Source organism: Lepus europaeus, chromosome X (genome assembly GCF_033115175.1).
Source record: "Lepus europaeus isolate LE1 chromosome X, mLepTim1.pri, whole genome shotgun sequence".
In the NCBI taxonomy this organism is placed as follows: domain Eukaryota; kingdom Metazoa; phylum Chordata; class Mammalia; order Lagomorpha; family Leporidae; genus Lepus; species Lepus europaeus.
This window is the reverse complement of record NC_084850.1, coordinates 66,099,076-66,119,005: the sequence shown is the minus strand read 5'-3', so window position 1 is coordinate 66,119,005 and position 19,930 is coordinate 66,099,076. Positions and strand designations below refer to the sequence as shown.

The window sequence follows — 19,930 nt, the reverse complement described above, 5'->3', positions numbered from 1 at the left end:
ATGAATTCAGATAAAGCATATATAGGTTTTCATTGAACTATCATTGCACCTTGTATATTTGCAACTTTATTGAATTGTCTTTGTAGCATTGATAATTTAAAAACAAAAAGTTGGAAAATGAAAACAAAGTTTGATTTAGTCCTATCTTGGTTAAATAAATTGTGTCCTATTAATTTAATGTACTATGATCATTAAAGTCATTTTTCATATGACAGGGATAATACAGTAAAAATATGATTTTACTCCCAAATAATCTAAATGTATCATTCAATTATAATAAAACAGCAACAGATTCTTTTACAAATATCAAATTTTGAAGAAAAGAATGTAAAGAGTTGAATTAGTCATGGCTATACTTCTAGGCACATGATGATTAATAAAATGTATGAATGTTACAAGTAAAAAGCCAGTGTCTGTGCTGAAACTGGGTCCCAGAAAATTATGGAGCTTTTCAAATGAATACTAGAAGCAGGACATTCACTGAATGCTTTCCTCCTTTTAGATTAAAATTCATGGATTTTTTCAATATTAATAAGTGTAATGGTATCTTGAAATTGTACTTAATACTCTGTATTTTATTGTTTTATTCTATATTAATTCCACATATTTTAATCAATATATCAATTTCTATTTCTATAAGAAGATACAAGCAACTAATATAGCGTTTACACCTTTAAGTTTTTCTGATGTTCTCTTTATTTCCAATGTAGAAATTAGAAATTATCATTTCAACTCCAGATTCCTTTTGAAAGACTATTTCAAAAAGTACATTTTTACAATTTAATTACCAAAACCTTTAACTTTCTTTAAAAGTCAGTGATATAAAAAAAGTACCAAAGTATAAAATATCTCAAGAAAATTTCCCAACTTAAATCTGGCTTATTGAGGTCACCTTATAAGCAATTGTATTATAATATTAAGTAGAAAATGAACTGTTAATGGAATACTTTACCATGTGTTAATAATTAACATGATATAGAAACAAAAATACTCAAATTATTAAAAACAGTTGTAGTTCATGATTATTCAACCTGGATAGACTCTTGGAGACCATTTAAGCAATCACTTTAATGTACTGATTGTGAAACCAAAGCCACAAAAAAATTAAGTCTTTCCCAAGATAATTTGGAAAACTGAGAAGTAACATAGAAAAGAATACCATCCAGATTATAAATGTTCTTACTACCTCATCAGAAGAACTGGTTTCTTGATTCTTCAAATTGCCAATTATCGAAAAACACAAACACCTATTTGGAAATCAGAAAACTAAGTCTCCTTTTGAATGGAGAAAAACTAGGCATAAAGAGACCTACATGTAAGAGTTAGTTCCGGCCAACAAGATCACCTTATAGGCAGCTTACCCTAATAAGAATTTGTTCACTCACAGTTGGAGAGGTCTCTCTTCTTCTTGTTACATCTAGTAAGTCGACAAGAGGACGGATGGTCATCCCCTACAAAATAACAAAGCAAAAATTTACATTCTTTTTACAGAAAGTTAGTACTTCAGTATGTTCCTGACATGTTTGTATTTGTGTGAGGTGTACGTAAATCTGACCATAATGGAAATGGGTCTTAGAACAATATTGTAAAATTCAGAGGACTCATTGGTCATGAGCCTACAAGAAGTGCTGTGATTTTCTCTCACACAGGTTAATGGACTATATATATATATATATATATATATATATACATATATATAAAATACAAATTATTTGTCACATAATAAAAATCTCTTTAAAATGCTACTATTATGTTTCAAAAATAGAAGCAAGTAGTCCAATCACAGAGCCAAAGTGCTGCAAGAGATTTTCATTTAAATTCCTGCCAATTACCTCAAAGAAATTAGTCTGTCTTTATTTTTTCTCTTCATTAAAACTTCCCCAATGCCTTAGCTCTACAGAGATCATATTCCTGTTGGCTTGTGACTTAACGATTTTAAGGGAGGGCTATAAAAGAAGCAAACCTTTTACATTAAAAAATTCATTATTTTTGATACAATATTCATTGAGTATGTGTTATAAGCTGGATTCTATATTAGGTACTGGGGTTACAGTGGAGAACTGAAGTTGAGTAGATACACGGACTTGTGCAAATTAGTGTAATATCTCAGGGATACAGCCATTAGTCAAATTATTGAATTGTGAAGAAACAATAACAAAATGAGATAAGTGTTATAAAAATTGAAGCATTTTATGACAAAATAAAACATTTTCCATTGAAGCATAAGGAAGTAACTCCTGATATAAAACCTAAAAGATAAATTTCATTAACCACATGAAAGGGAAAGAAACACTCTAGATTGAGACAATAGCATCAATAAAACAAGGGCAGGAAGTGGAGCAAGATTGCAATTGAGTAAAACTTTCCAGTGACCATCTACACAGAATACCAATTTGAACTGTGATTCACACACTAAGCTACAGAAGCCAGGTGAGAGACACAGGGCTTCACTATAGTATAATATTAAGAAAAGTTCCATTGAATAAAACAAGAAGGAAAGAGTTGTCAGTATTCCCCCAGCTCACAGTTCCAAGTAGTGTATCATGAAGATATTACTTAGAATTCAATTCCAAAAGAAAAAAAATTCAATTCCAATGAAATGTCCCATGTGATAAAACTCAGAGTGGGATAGGGTGCCATGGCCCCGTCCTCAAGCCCACAACTGCAGACTGAGGATTTGGACTCTTCATTGACAGATAGCCAGGGGACCACCTTTGCCATCCCTCTACTAACCGCTGGCAGAATGCAGAGCAGGAAACCAGACACTGGAGAGGATGGGAAAAAAGAGGTTAGGACCTTACCATGGAGTGCAGAACCACATCTATCTCTCTGTGACCAAGGACCTGATAAAGTTCAAAGACATCTAATCCCGACTAATCCCAGGCCAAGGATCACAGGTAAAACCTCCATGTTATGCTCTGGATGGACAATTCAGTTTGGTATGTATCACCACCAGCATCACGTGGGCCTAGCATGCAGCTGTAAATCCCCTTGCACCTACCTGGGCAGCTGTCTTTATCAACCCTCCTCAAATCTTGGGCAGACAGCAAGGAACCACAGGAATGTTGTAAAACTCAATGACTGACTGGTAAATTCCAGCACTAAGCAAATCCTAACGGTTACTGACCCTAGATCAGTGGCTACAAACGAAGCCTCTGGAACAGCTTCTGTGCCACATACATTTCTATGTCCTCAATTAATCAATTTTATACCACACCCAGCATCATCAATGATAAGGAGGAGCAGCAAAAGGTAGTGAGTCTACCGCAACAACATACAGACCATAGCAAGTTGGGCTTTGGTCCTATCTCCAGTTTGTGCTGATCTAAATGGGCTATAGGCTCTGGATAGCACTGGTGTCATGCTTTTGGTGGCCATAGGGCTAAGCAAATGGTCTTAAACCTACCCCAGGAACAAGCCTGTAGGGATGGAGTATCTATTTTTAAGCACTTAGTTCATTCTGCATAACACACCTACTGTGGATTTGGTGCACATAAAATTTGAGACTATTGGAACATGGAACACAAAACAATAAAATCAGAGCAGACTTACAGCAAACCTTGTCTTAAGGTGCCATCTAGTGTTACAATAGCAGAGGTGCCCACAGGCTCAGAAAACACACAGGCTGATTAGAATTTCTAGAATGACAAGGAACGAAATTGCTATAATGAATCCCAAAATGCACAATGAGGTATACTGACAAGTGTCAAGAAATTCCAGGGAATAATGAATTCACCTAGCAAGTAAAATAAGGTGCCAGAAACCAGTTATCTAGAAACTGAAATTTTCAAATGTTCACATGAAGATTTCAAAATAGAAAAACTGTTTAAGGAAACAATGAACTTTAAGAGAACATGGAGAAACAATTTAATACCTTAACAGACAGACTTGACAGATACTGAAATAATTAAAATAACCAGAAATCGTGCAACTGAATAGTATAAGAAGAGAGATTGAAAAACATGATGCAAAGGTCAATAGCAGAATAGATCAAACAAAAGAAAGAATCAGTGAGCTTGAAGACAGGCTATTTGGAAATACACCATTGGAGGAGAGAAAAACAAAAAGAATCAAAAGTAATGCAGAAAGTTTGTGGGAATTTTGAGACAGCATGAAAAGAGCAGATAACCAAATTATTGGAGTTCAAGAGGGACTTGAGAATGCCAAATGAGTAGAAAGCATATTCAAAAATATAATAACAGGAAACTCCCAAAATATACAGGAAGATGCAAGCACCAGGTACAGGAATGTCAAAGACCACTGGCTGGCCATATTGAAGCCAATGAAATCTAAGCCCAGATATAATCAATCTAACTAGGTTAAAGATAAGGAGAGAATTCTCAAAGCTGCAAAACAAAAGAAACAAATAACATATAAAGAAGTCCCAATTTGCCTGACTGCGGGCTTCTCAACAGTAACCTTATAGCCCTGGAAGGATTGGGGTGAGATTTTTTTTTTAATTTAACTTTTATTTAATGAATATAAATTTCCAAAGTACAGCTTATGGGTTACAATGGCTTCCCCCTCCCAAAACTTCCCTCCCACCCACAACCCTCCCCTTTCCCGCTCCCTCTCCCCTTCCAATCACATCATGATTCATTTTCAATTCTCTTTATATACAGAAGATCAGTTTAGTATGTATTAGGTAACGATTTCAACAGTTTGCCCCCATATAGCAACACAAAGTGAAAGAAAAATACTGTTGGAGTACTAGTTATAGCATTAAATAAGAGTGTACAGCACATTAAAGACAGAGATCCTACATAATATTTTTTAAAAAAAAATAATTAATTTTCTATGCCATTTCCATTTTAACACCAGGTTGTTTTTTTTTTTTCATTTCCTATTATCTTTATATACAGAAGATCGATTCAGTATATAATTAGTAAAGATCTCATCAGTTTGTACCCACGCAGAACCACAAAGTGTAAAAATACTGTTTCAGTACTAGTTATAGCATCACTTCACATTAGACAACACATTAAGGACAGATCCCACATGGGATGTAAGTACACAGTGACTTCTGTTGCTGACTTAACAATTTGACACTCCTGTTCATGGCGTCAGTAATCTCCCTAGGCTCTAGTCATGAGTTGCCAGGGCTATGGAAGCCTTTAGAGTTCGCTGACTTTGATCTTATTCCGATAGGGTCATAGTCAAAGTGGACGTTCTCTCCTCCCTTACAGTGATGAAGGGGGAAAACAAGCGAGCCAAGAATACTGTACCTAGCAAAGCTATTCCTCAGAAATGATGACGAAATAAAGACATTCCCAGAAAACAAAAGCTGAGAGAATTTATCACCACCATACCTGTGTTAACAAAAAAAGTTAAAAGTAGTATTCAAACTGAAAAAGATGATAATGAATAAGAACAAAACATGAAAAAGTAGAAATCTCACTGGGAAGGGTAACTATACAGACATATTCAGAATGCTCTATTATTTTAACCATTTGATGAAAACTATTTTTGTGTTAAGACTAAAAATAAAACTATTGGTGCCAGCATTGTAGCATAGTAGGCTAAGACTCTGCCTGCAGAGCCAGCATCCCATATAGTCACTGGTGTGTGTTCTGGCTGTTCCTCTTCTGATATAGCTCTCTTCTTATGGCCTGGGAAAGCAGTATAAGATGGCCCAAGTGGGAGACCCGAAAGAAGCTCCTGGCTCCTACCTTCCGATCGGCCGAGCTTGGGCCATTAAGGCCATTTGGGGAGTGAACCAGCAGATAGAAGACTTCTCTCTCTGCCTTTGCCTCTGCCTGCCTGTAACTCTGCCTTTCAAATAAATAAATAAATCTTTATTTTAAAAAAAGGAATGTACTTCAACATATAGGGTCCATTTATAACCAGCCACCAGTTAACATAATACTGAATGCATAAAAGATGAAGAATTCCTATCTATAAAGTGAGACAAGACAAAGATGCCTACGTTCATCTGTCAGTTAGACATCTGCAGTCCCATGTTTATTGCAGCACTATTCACAATACCCTAGAAATGGAAAAAAACCTGAGTGCCCATCCACTGATGTATGGATTAAAAAAAAGGTACTAAGGAGGTGGCGCTGTGGCATAGCCAGTAAAGCCGCTGCCTACATTGGTGGCATCCCATATGTACACCGGTTCGAGTCCCAGCTGCTCGGCTTCCGATCCAGCTCTGTGCTATGGTCTGAGAAAGCAGTAGAAGATGGCCCAAGTCCTTATGCCCCTGCACCCATGGGAGATTCGGAAGAAACTCCTGGCTCCCGGCTTTAGCTCAGCCCCAGCTCTGGCCATTGCGGCCAACTGGGGAGTGAAGCAGCAGATGAAAGACCGCTCTCTCGACCTTTGTCGACCTCTCTCGACCTCTCTTGACCTCTCTCTCTGTAACTCTGACTTTCAAATAAATAAATAAATCTTTTTTAAAAAGCACCACATATACACAAAATACTCTCAGCAATAAAAAAAGATTAAATCTTTTGTCATTGAAAACAATATGAATGGGACTGGAAGTCATTACATTAAGTGAAATAAACCAATCACAGAAATAAAAGTATTGTGTAATATCTCTCATATGTGGAGTCCAAAAACTATTGATCTCACATAAGTTAAGAGAATATAATTCTGGTTATCAGGGGCTGGGGTGGGGAGTGGACAGAGCTATAACTATTAATAGTTGGATGGAATTAAGAAGTTCTGGGATTCTATTGCAAAACAGGGAGACCATAGTTAAGGCTAATGTACTGTATATTTCTCTATAAAAAGAAAAAAATCTAGATTAGCCTTGAATGATTTCATCATAAAATATTAAATGTTTGAGGAGTGAGACATTTACCATGTTTGGTCCCACCACAATGTATACATGTGTCGAAACATCACATGTATCCCATAAATGTGTACAATATTTATGTGTTTCTTGAAATTTTTGTAATTAAAAAAGTTTTTAAGTGACCCTTTAGTCAGTTAAGGTATAGCACAAAATGAAGGTTTTGTGGCCAGATTGTATTATGCAGGGAGATCAGATTATTAACAGCACTTGAAAGAAAGGCTGGTTAAACCATGTAAAATTTTTTCAGGCCTTGTTCAAATTTCTTTTTTTACATTTTATTAAGTCTAATGAGAAACCACAGAAGTGGCTTGACTAGATTTGTCTCAAAAGGATCACTCTAGTTTCAGTATAAAAAAAAGTGTTGAAAATGAACAGCAATGCATATGAAAATATGAGGAAAATTAAGCATAGAAACTAGGTGGGCAAGAAAAAACAAAAGTTCAAATTTAATCATAAAACTTGATATATACAAGAAAGGGTGTTAAAAACCAATTATATATACAAATATACTAAATATATATACTATACATGTATATATATATATACATATATATATATATATACATGATGCACCATACACTAATGTCCTAGTGTGTATCCTAGTATATATACTAATATCAGAAGAGCTATTTGGGCAGGAGAGATATATTTGCAAGTTATATGCATATAATCATTAAGAGAAATCATCTGTGAATGGATGAACTCATCATGGAAAAATGAAAAAGTGAGAAATAGAAAGATCTAGAGCCAATTCTTGAAGATTCCATTATTTAGTGCCATAAGACTGAGAATAAGCTTGCAAAAAAGATAGCAAAAGAGTAACCAGAGAAATAAGAGGAAACTAAGAAGCTGAGACACAAAAAAGGAATAGTTCAAGAATATGGGAGTTTGATGTCAAATGATGCTTGGAGTTCAGGTAAAATGAGGATGGGAAAAAATATCAGTAATCTTTGTGGCAGCAGCAAAGGTTAAGGAGAATAGAGTTTAGATTATTTGGGTTGTATTATATTGTATTTCAAATAAAAGTATTTAGAATTGCTTAAAGCTGATGGAAGGGCTCACTTGGTTAATCCTCCGCCTGCAGCTCAGGCATCCCATATGGGCACCGGTTCGAGTCCCGGTTGCTCCTCTTCCAGTCCAGCTCTCTGTTGTGGCCCCGGAGGGCAGTGGAGGATGGCCCAATTGCTGGCGCCCCTGCACCCCCATGGGAGACCAGGAGGAAGCACCTGGCTCCTGGCTTCAGATCGGTGCAGAGCCGGCCATAGTGGCCATTTGTGGGGTGAACCAATGGAAGGAAGACCTTTCTGACTCTCTCTCTCATTGTCTCTAACTCTACCTGTCAAATAATAATTAAAAAAAAATTCTAAAGCTGATGGGAAAGACCCAGTTGCAGAGAGTATTAATATACACAGGAGAAAAGAACTGATTGATAATGTATGAGGATAAAGGAATATATTACAGAATATAGCTTGATATAGAAGATCCCATCCCTGTTGTAAGAGGAAAGATGGGAGCAGATGCAGTGGGGCAGGTGTTGGAAAATTAAAGGAAACCCATGGACGAATAAACTAAGCCAAATTCCTCTTTGGAGATTTTTTTTTTCTTCAATTGTAGGAATCTCAGGGCTGAATGTAATACAGGATGATAAGGTGCTTCTCAACTGTTCTGAACTCCACAAAGTATTTTTCAAAATATTTAGGGGAAGGCATGTTTGAGTTGTCACAATGGCACTTAATCCTGACATTAGGGGACAAGAATAAGGATTGCTAAACAATAAAGAATTGTCCTTCGCCAAAACACAATAGCAACTCCATTTAAAAGCTACTTGTTTTGAAGATAAGAAATCCAAAACAAATTAAGGGATTCCCTAATGTCAATACAATAAATTTTACAGAGCTATGACTCCAGTTCAGATTACCTAATTCTAAATCGATACTTTTCTATCATAACATCACTTTCAGAATAAGACATGATATGTAAAGTTCAAATTTTTTTTATTTATAGGCAAAATTATTAAAACAAAACATTTTAACATGGAGAAGTTTTAAGTTTTCTAGTGTTCTCTGGGGATGGAAAAATTTCACACTAAATTGTCTTCTCAGATTCTTGTGCTGAGAAGCACTTCCGTTTTCGAAAGTGATTATTCCATTGCATGATCATCTGTGAAATGAACGTATTGCCAGTTCTGCCATTAATAATGATAGGACATAAAGTGAAAAGTGTCAGAGTCTTATAATTAACATTTAAGAATGATTATACTGATTAGGTCATAAGCAAGTTTTGTGAAGCCAAAATCATTGTTTACTCTATCCACTAGTATATGCCAAGCACTTTGCACGCTACCCAGCAAATAGTCTTGTTCAACGAATAATTTATACACATTAACAATATTAAAGTAACATGAATGATAAAGTGATATAATAGACATGAGGACACTTTGCAGTCATACAGGTATGTAGTGTAACTGAAACTGAAAACCAAACTATGGAGAACATAGATGCATCAGTATTTCTGACAGGTATTGATGATTAATTTTCTAATTTGGATTTTAAATCACATTTGCAAAGGCTCATTTAAATTGCACTTACCTTTGCAGAAGTAGAGTAGAGGGAGGAAAGCTATATAGATCCTATCAAATGACTTGTATTCCTACCAAATCTGTTCCGCAGGCTCTGACTCTTCTCTTCGGCAGGGTCTTTCAGCTCAAAGCAAGAGGAAGGATTGGTGTGATGACCTTGACATATCACATAATTTGCTCTTTTTTTTTTGACAGGCAGAGTTAGACAATGAGAGAGAGAGAGAGACAGACAGAGAGAAAGGTCTTCCTTCCGTTGGTTCACCCCCTAAATGGCCGCTATGGCCGGCTCTGCGCCGATCTGAAGCCAGGAGCCAGGTGCTTCCACCTGGTCTCCCATGGGGGTGCAGGGCCCAAGAACTTGGGCCATCCTCCACTGCCCTCCTGGGCCACAGCAGAGAGCTAGACTGGAAGAGGAGCAACCAGGACAGAACCGACGCCCCAACAGGGACTAGAACCCCCGGGGTGCCAGCGCTGCAGGTGGAGGATTAGTCTAGTGAGCCGCGGCACCGGCCCATAATTTGCTCATAAAAAAATTTGACTATCTTGTGTCATTTTGAGAGCCCCAATGTAAGCAATTTATATCGATTCTTAAGTCCTTAATTAAATAGATAGCCTAACTATATAGAATAAATTCAATTAAAACTCATTTTAGGGATGTATCTGTACTGTAAGCTAGGAATACATTAAGTGGAGAATTGGTTTTGTAGACTTTGAATGCATCCTCAACAACATCATTAAGTGAATGATCAAAAACAAGGGCCAGTGATGTTTGCTTCTTTGACTTTTAGAGACAGAGAGAAAAAAGCATGAATGAGACTGAGAGAGAAAAGAAAGAGAAAGAATAAATGGAGAGTTAGAAATTCCCCAAATATTGAGCTTTGTTTTAGTCTTTAAAAATCAAAGTATGGTTGAATTAAAACTTAGAAAAAGAGAGTTGAGATTTGTCCTAAAGTTTACAGGTGGAAACAAGCTCTTTAAGAAAAAAAAGGCTATTAGCCAAAATAAAATCTCAAGGTAGAATATGGGGAAAATGACTACAAGTAGACAAAATCTACTGCTTTCAAATGAGCTTCCACACTACATAGGCATGTAAATGCAACGCAACACATAAAGTTTTTATTTTCAACTTATTTCAGAAATGAGGAATGAAGCATGCAATAATTTCCATTAATGTTAAGGTTGAAACTTAAAAGAAACTCAGGGCATCCCAGCCCTTCATCACCTCTCTAGCTCTTTTAAGCGACAGGAGTGCCTTACTATGCCCTGGGTTTCTTTAATGCACCAAAAGAGCATGTCGCCCCAAGAGTTTCCTTTCCAATTTGGAACTATGCAATTTTTTTTGTAAATGTACCTGAATTGCCCAAAGTCAGGAGATCATATTATTCACACAGTTTCCCTAAGTAATTTTGTGTAATTCTTGCCTTTTAGGTGACATTTGAGTTGTGATATTCTACTAAATTCATCCTGACATTTCAAAAATTATCATACAATGCTTTCATGGGATAGAACCATATCCTTTTAACCATGCTTATCACAGGCAAAAAGCTTTCCAGTGGAAGCAGGTCTGCCTAATGACCTAGTTGTTTAAAAGGCTGACTTCATATTTGTATTTTTAAACCCATTCACACTACTCTCCATCTTCATTTACTTTAATTCATTCTACTCAATCTACCAGGGATAGAACAAAATTAATGCTTCTAAACATAAAGGTGTCAAATCAATAAGAATTGGTGATGGGTCCTTGTACAATCTACTTTATGCACTTGCTAATCTTACATTCTGCCCATTTGAAGATATAAAGTGCATCAAGGGACAAAATTTTATTCCATAAGGGTGAATCGCTGTACTAACCAGCACATCTTGTTAAATGGAGTATTTATAGATCAAGGCCACAGTGTAAAACACACCCACACACAGTGTGTATGGAGTCTTCAGGAAGATCATGAAAAATGTGTATTATGTAAAAATGCATGGATATTCAATTTTTTCACCAAAAAAACTTAGTTTTTAATTACATTTTCCATAAACTTTTGGAAATTGCCTTATGTGTGTGTGTATTTTGTAGCCTTACTACAATAAGTTTTGATAACTTATTCCTTTATTCTGTATTAACAACATTAACTACTTAATAATATTTTATTTCACAGATGTCATTGTATATTTCACTAGAGTCAGAAACTGAACTAGATATTGAGTATATATTGGTTCATAAACTTTATATATGACCTGCATTCCTGGAACTTACAGCCAGTAGAGGAGACAGACATCACACGGTGGGGAAGAAAATTAGTAAATAATAAATGATGGATGGTTGGATAGATAAATAGAGTGATATTGGTTATATGTGAGGGGGAGAGGCAGGGTAATAGTATCAGAGAATATTATATAGATTACTGTTAACTTTATATTTAAAGGTTAAGTGATGGGTTCACATTTATTAAAAGTACAAGAACAGTGATGTCAGCAACGTGGAAGAATAGGAAGGCCAAACCCTCATTGTCCCACAAAAACCAATTTAATAATGATATGAGGAACAAAATACCTTCATGAGAAGTCCAGAATCCCATTAAGAAGTTACAGTACTCCAGATGAGCACAAAATTGAGAACAGTCTGAAATGTGTATGAAAACCAGTTTCACTTTGCTTGCATAAGCGTCTCCATCAATCTGGCACAGCTCAGCACTGAGAGAGATAATACTAACCTGTGACTTCTCCCTTGTTGGGGAAAAAGAGAGGTTAGCATGCTTTCTATGTGCCTGGCCTTCCAGTGCACTGCCCAAAGATCCACTTTGTGTCTCAAGTCACACAGAATGCTGACAAAAATAGCACAGTTTAGTTCCCTGGAGGTAGCTATTAACACAGAATAAGGAAGCTGGCTTATAATAGACAGCATGATCTGTAAAAGTTAGGGTTTCTTCCTAAGGTTGTAAGGAAAGGAGTTAAATGTGCCAAAAATGTCCCTGCATTTTCAGTGCCTTAACCAAGGGGTAAGTTTCTAGAGTGTGGACAGAACCCTCATAGTTTGGTAGGGGCAACTAAGAACAAATAAAAAGGAGCAGATGACCTGCTGAACCCAGAACAACTCAGCAAAATTAAGGGAAGCTGGGTAACTGAATGTTTCTCTATAGAGGAGGGAGGAGAGGAGTGAAGTGTGCCTCAAACATCCTATCCCATGGTACAGAAGACAGACTCCATAGAAAGCAAGAGATTGTGGGATCCTAAAAAACTAAAATAAACCAGTAACTCTCATTTAATTAGGAATATATACCCATAAATCCTACAAAGAAATATCCATAGGAAAAGCTTTAGAGTCTCACAAATTCTAGCCAGGCAGACTGATAAAAGGCTTTTCCTCTTGAAGCCAGTTCATGAATACTGGGAAAGCTTGATTTAAATATGCAAATATCAACAAAAACTAGGAGGAACATGAAGAATCAGGGAAACAAGACATAATCAAAGAAATCTCCAGTAATGGACCCTAATGAATGAATGAAGATTTATGAACAACAAGACTAAAGAATTCAAAATAATCATATTAAAGAGGCTCAATGAGTTATAATACACAGATATACAAATAAATATAATCAGGAAAATAATACAAGAACAAAATGAGATTATCAACAAAAGAAAGAAGCCATAAAAAAGAACCAAGCAAATTCTGGACCTGAAGAATATAATAAATGAACTCAAAAATTCACTAAGGAAATTCAACAGCAGTCTTTATCAAGAAGAAAAAAATCAAGCACAAAGATAGGTCATTTAACATTAGTCAGATGAACAAAAAGAAAAATGAACAAAGCCTATGGGACTAGTGAAAACCATTAACTGAACTTTATGGAATTACTAGAATGAGAAAAAAGAAAGAATGGAGAAAAATATCTTATTTAAAGAAATAATGAATTAAAACTTCCCAAATATAGGAACGGAAATGGACTGATTCCTGAAACGTAAATGATCTTAAATAGGATAAACCCAAAGAGATCTACACTGAGACACATTACAATCATATTGCTGAAAGATAAAGGTAAAGAGAAAATTGAAGGGGGGGAAGGGAAATATTTTGCAGCATTTGTATGGGAGTCCACATAAGATTTTCAGTGGATTTATCAGCAGAAAGAACAGAAAAAGAGAATGGACAAAATATTTAGTGTTGAAAGAAAAAAAGTGTCAACCAAGAATACTTTACCTGGCTAAAATGTCTGTCAAAAATGAAGTAGAGATAAAGAATTTATCAGATAAACAAAAGCTTAAGGAATTTATTACCAGTATACATGCTTTATAAGAAATATTTTAGGTATTTTTCAAATTGAAACAAAAGATGCTCAGTTGCAAAAAGAAAGCACGTGAAAAGTATAAAACTCACTGGCAAAAGTAAATATGTAGATAAATAATGGTAGTGTATAAATCACTTTTAATTTCAATATAAAAATTTAAAAATATTAATATCTGTAAATACAAACATAAGTTATATAGACATAAAATTTGAAAAGATCTAAATTATAATAACAATAGCATAAAGGGCAGAATAGAGAAGTAAAAATGTAGAGAGTTCACACGCAATTGAAGTTGTCAGAAATTAAAAAAGAAATTTAAAAAGAGACATTACAACTGATGCCACAAAATTAAAAATTACCAGGAGTCTACCATGAACCACTATATGTCAACATATTAAGTAAACTAGAAGAAATGGAAGATGTGGATTAATTCCTAGAAACATAACAGCTACCATGACTGAATCATGAAGATACAGAAAAGTTGAAAAGATCAATAACAAATAAGGATATCTAATCCATAATCAAAACACTCCAAAATTGGCCAGTGCAGTGACTTAACAGGCTAATCCTCCACCTTGAGGCGCCGGCACACCAGATTCTAGTCCCGGTTGGGGCGCCGGATTCTATCCCGGTTGCCCCTCTTCCAGGCCAGCTCTCTGCTATGGCCCGGGAAGGCAGTGGAGGATGGCCCAAGTCTTTGGAGCCTGCACCTGCATGGGAGACCAGGAGAAGCACCTGGCTCCTGGCTTCGGATCAGCGAGATGTGCCGGCCACAGCGGCCATTGGAGGGTGAACAACGGCAAAAAGGAAGACCTTTCTCTCTGTCTCTCTCTCTCTCACTATCCACTCTGCCTGTCAAAAAAAAAAGAAAAAAAAAACTCTCCAAACAAAGAAATCCTAGGACTAGATGACATCATTAGCAGGTTCTATCAGACATATAAATAACTAAGGTCTATCTTTCTTAAACTATTCCAAAATATTAGAATATTAGGAATTCCTCATAATTCATTATGTGATGCCAGTATATACTGATACCAAAGACAGACAAACACATTACATAAAAAGAAAACCATAGGTAAATATCTCTGAGGAAGGGAATTTTAAAACATTCAAGAAAATACTAGCAAACTGGATAGGGAGCCAAGATGGCGGAAGAGTGAGGACGCACACAGCAGTTTGGGAAAAGAAATTTTAACAAGAGTGGAGTTACTGTACCCTTAAGAAGAGACTCAGAGGAAAAAACTGCAGAGGAAACTCTTCCGGATCTAGTGGATGTGACACGGAGGACCTACGAGGAGCGTAAGGTGGCCCACTGCCGGGCCACGCCGCGCCGCGCCACGCCGAGCCCTGCCAAGCCCTGCCGAGCCCTGCCGAACCACACAGAGCCGCCCTGAGCCGCACCTAACAGCGCCCAGCTGCGCCGTGCCGACCCGACCCGACCCGCACTGAGCCGAGCCACGGACACGGGGGCCACTAGAGTTGGGAAAACAGCGAACCCAGCTACAGAAGCCCACCCACAGAATTTGAGCCCCAGCGCTGGAAGCACAGGTAACCCGAGACATTGGCCGCGAAGGTTAGACGGTGGTCCGAGCTCACGCGGGGCGGGGGGGGGGGAGGGGGAACTACACCAGGCTGACTGAAAGAGAAAAAAAAAAGGGGGGGAACCAGCCTGGACACTAGCCTCTCTGCACTCTCCTTACAAACCCCAGAAAGACAAAGAGCAGGGACCACTTTACATAAGAAAAACTCTTTAGCCTAGGCAACACTGAAGAACCAAACAGCTCTTTAGCCACACCTCCAAGATGCCAAACAAACGTAGAAACCAAAGCAACAAGTGCAAGGAAGTCACTCTCATGCCCCCAAATGAAAAAGGCACCCCAATCCAAGATTATGAAGATGATGAGATAGAAGAAATGCAAGAAGCAGATCTCAAAAAATTGGTAAGATCATTAAGAAGCTCTCAAAAACAAATTCTTGAACTACAGAAATCCTTAATGGACAAGATAGAAAACCTCTCTCGCGAAAATGAAATATTAAGGAGGAATCAAAATGAAATGAAACAATTAGTAGAACAAGAAACAGAGATAGTGACGAGAAACCATAATGAAATGAAGAATTCAATAGATCAAATGACAAACACATTAGAAAGCCTTAAAAACAGAATGGGTGAAGCAGAAGAGAGAATATAGGAATTAGAAGACAGAGAACAGGAAAGGAAACAGGCAAACCAAAGAAAAGAAGAGGAAATTAGAAATCTAAAAAATATTGTCGGGAATCTACAGGATACTATTAAAAAACCGAACATTCGGGTCCTAGGAGTTCCTGAAGGCATGGAGAGGGAGAAAGGATTAGAAGGCCTTTTTAGTGAGATACTAGCAGAAAATTTCCCAGGTTTGGAGAAGGACAGAGGCATCTTAGTACAGGAAGCTCATAGAACCCCTAATAAACATGACCAAAAGAGATCCTCACCACGACACGTCGTAATCAAACTCACCACAGTGAAACATAAAGAAAAGATCCTAAAATGTGCAAGAGAGAAATGCCAGATTACTCTCAGAGGATCTCCAATTAGACTCACAGCTGACTTCTCTTCAGAAACCCTACAAGCTAGGAGAGAATGGGGAGACATAGCCCAGGTACTAAGAGAGAAAAACTGCCAGCCCAGAATATTATATCCTGCAAAGCTCTCATTTGTGAATGAAGGTGAAATAAAGACCTTTCACAGCAAACAGACATTGAAAGAATTTGTTGCCACTCGTCCAGCCCTGCAAAAGATGCTTAAAGATGTGTTACATACAGAAACACAGAAACACGGTCACCAATATGAAAGAAGGTAAAGGAAGGAAACCTCACAGCAAAAGATCACAGGAATCTCAAACCATATATTAGAAAGTATCTTTGGCAAATGGCAGGGCAAAGTTACTCCTTCTCAATAGTCACATTGAATGTTAATGGCTTGAACTGTCCAGTTAAAAGACACCGATTGGCTGATTGGGTTAAGGAACAAAACCCATCTTTTTGCTGCTTACAAGAAACCCATCTATCCAACAGTGATCCATACAGGCTGAAAGTGAAAGGCTGGAAAAAGATATACCATGCCAACAGAAATGAAAAAAGAGCTGGCGTAGCCATCTTAATATCGGACAACATAAACTTTACCACAAAAACTGTTAGGAGAGACAAAGAGGGGCACTATATAATGATTAAGGGATCCATTCAACAGGAAGATATAACGATTATCAATGTATATGCACCTAATTACAGGGCACCAGCTTATTTAAAAGACTTGTTAAGGGACTTAAAGGGAGACTTAGACACCAATACAATAGTACTGGGGGACTTCAATACTCCACTCTCAGAGATAGACAGATCATCAGGACAGAAGATCAACAAGGAGACAGTAGATTTAAATGACACTATAGCCCAAATGGATCTAACAGATATCTACAGAACATTTCATCCTACATCTAAGGACTTTACATTCTTCTCAGCAGTACATGGAACCTTCTCTAGGATTGACCACATACTAGGCCATAAAGCAAGTCTCAGCAAATTCAAAAGAATTAGAATCATACCATGCAGCTTCTCAGACCACAAAGGAATGAAATTGGAAATTAGCAACTCGGGAATCCCTAGAGCACATGCAAACACATGGAGATTGAACAACATGCTCCTGAATGAACAATGGGTCATAGAAGAAATCAAAAGAGAATTCAAAAATTTTCTGGAAGTAAATGAGAATAACAGCACAACATACCAAAACCTATGGGATACAACAAAAGCAGTGTTAAGAGGAAAGTTTATATCAATAGGTGCCTACATCAAGAAATTGGAAAGGCACCAAATAGATGAGCTTTCAAGTCATCTCAAGGATCTAGAAAATCTGCAGCAAACCAAACCCAAACCCAGTAGGAGAAGAGAAATAATTATAATCAAAGAAGAAATCAACAGGATTGAATCCAAAAAAAAAAAAATTACAAAAAATCAGCCAAATGAGGAGTTGGTTTTTTGAAAAAATAAACAAAATTGACACCCCATTGGCCCAACTCACTAAAAAAAGAAGAGAAAAGACCCAAATCAATAGGATCAGAGATGAAAAGGGAAACGTAACAACAGACGCCGCAGAAATAAAAAGAATCATCAGAAATTACTACAAGGACTTGTATGCCAGCAAACAGGGAAATCTATCAGAAATGGACAGATTCTTGGACACATACAACCTACCTAAATTGAGCCAGGAAGACATAGAAAACCTAAACAGACCCATAACTGACACAGAAATTAAAACAGTAATAAAGGCCCTCCCAACAAAGAAAAGCCCAGGGCCAGATGGATTCACTGCTGAGTTCTACCAGACATTTAGAGAAGAACTAACTCCAATTCTTCTCAAACTATTCAGAGCAATCGAAAAAGAGGGAATCCTCCCAAATTCTTTCTATGAAGCCACCATCACCTTAATTCCTAAGCCAGAAAGAGATGCAACATTGAAAGAGAATTACAGACCAATATCCCTGATGAACATAGATGCAAAAATACTCAATAAAATTCTGGCCAATAGAATGCAACAACACATCAGAAAGATCATCCACCCAGACCAAGTGGGATTCATCCCTGGTATGCAGGGATGGTTCAACATTCGCAAAACAATCAACGTAATACACTACATTAACAGACTGCAGAAGAAAAACCATATGATTCTCTCAATAGATGCAGAGAAAGCATTTGATAAAATACAACACCCTTTCATGATGAAAACTCTAAGCAAACTGGGTATGGAAGGAACATTCCTCAATACAATCAAAGCAATATATGAAAAACCCACGGCCAACATCCTATTGAATGGGGAAAAGTTGGAAGCATTTCCGCTGAGATCTGGTACCAGACAGGGATGCCCACTCTCACCACTGCTATTCAATATAGTTCTGGAAGTTTTAGCCAGAGCTATTAGGCAATAAAAAGAAATTAAAGGGATACAAATCGGGAAGGAAGAACTCAAATTATCCCTCTTTGCAGATGATATGATTCTTAGGGGATCCAAAGAACTCTACTAAGACTATTGGAACTGATAGAAGAGTTTGGCAAAGTAGCAGGATATAAAATCCATGCACAAAAATCAACAGCCTTTGTATACACAGGCAATGCCACGGCTGAGAAAGAACTTCTAAGTTCAATCCCATTCTCAATAGCTACAAAAACAATCAAATACCTTGGAATAAACTTAACCAAGGACGTTAAAGATCTCTACGATGAAAACTACAAAACCTTAAAGAAAGAAATAGAAGAGGATACCAAAAAATGGAGAAATCTTCCATGCTCATGGATTGGAAGAATCAATATCATCAAAATGTACATTCTCCCAAAAGCAATTTACAAATTCAATGCAATACCAATAAAAATACCAAAGATATTCTTCTCAGAACTGGAAAAAATGATGCTGAAATTCATATGGAGATACAGGAGACCTCGAACAGCCAAAGAAATCTTGTACAACAAAAACAAAGCCGGAGGCATCACAATACCAGATTTCAGGGCATACTACAGGGCAATTCTAATCAAAACAGCATGGTACTGGTACAGAAACATATGGATAGACCAATGGAACAGAATAGAAACACCAGAAATCAATCCAAATATCTACAGCCAACTTATATTTGACCAAAGATCCAAATCTAATCCCTGGAATAAGGACAGTCTATTCAATAAATGGTGCTGGGAAAATTGGATTTCCACGTGCAGAAGCTTGAAGCAAGACCCATACCTATCACCTTACACAAAAATTCACTCAACATGGATTAAAGACTTAAATCTACGATCCGAAACCATCAAATTATTAGAGAGCATTGGAGAAACCCTGCAAGATATAGGCACAGGCAAAGACTTCTTGGAAAATACTCCAGCAGCACAGGCAGTCAAAACCAAAATTAACATTTGGGATTGCATCAAATTGAGAAGTTTCTGTACTTCAAAAGAAACAGTCAGGAAAGTGAAGAGGCAACCAACAGAATGGGAAAAAATATTTGCAAACTATACTACAGATAAAGGATTGATAACCAGAATCCACAAAGAAATCAAGAAAATCCACAACAACAAAACAAACAACCCACTTAAGAGATGGGCCAAGGACCTCAATAGACATTTTTCAAAAGAGGAAATCCAAATGGCCAACAGACACATGAAAAAATGTTCAAGATCACTAGCAATCAGAGAAATGCAAATCAAAACCACAATGAGGTTTCACCTCACCCCGGTGAGAATGGCTCACATTCAGAAATCTAC

General features: G+C 37.1%; 1 protein-coding gene across 1 annotated transcript in view; it reads right to left on the bottom strand.

The window, feature by feature from the left end:
- Positions 1–19,930, bottom strand: part of LOC133752655 (sodium/hydrogen exchanger 2-like) — a 71,064-nt gene that overhangs the window by 17,393 nt on the left and 33,741 nt on the right. The window contains 1 exon segment of the mRNA XM_062183053.1: positions 1,362–1,451. Within this exon segment, the coding sequence (XP_062039037.1) occupies positions 1,362–1,451 (90 nt within the window).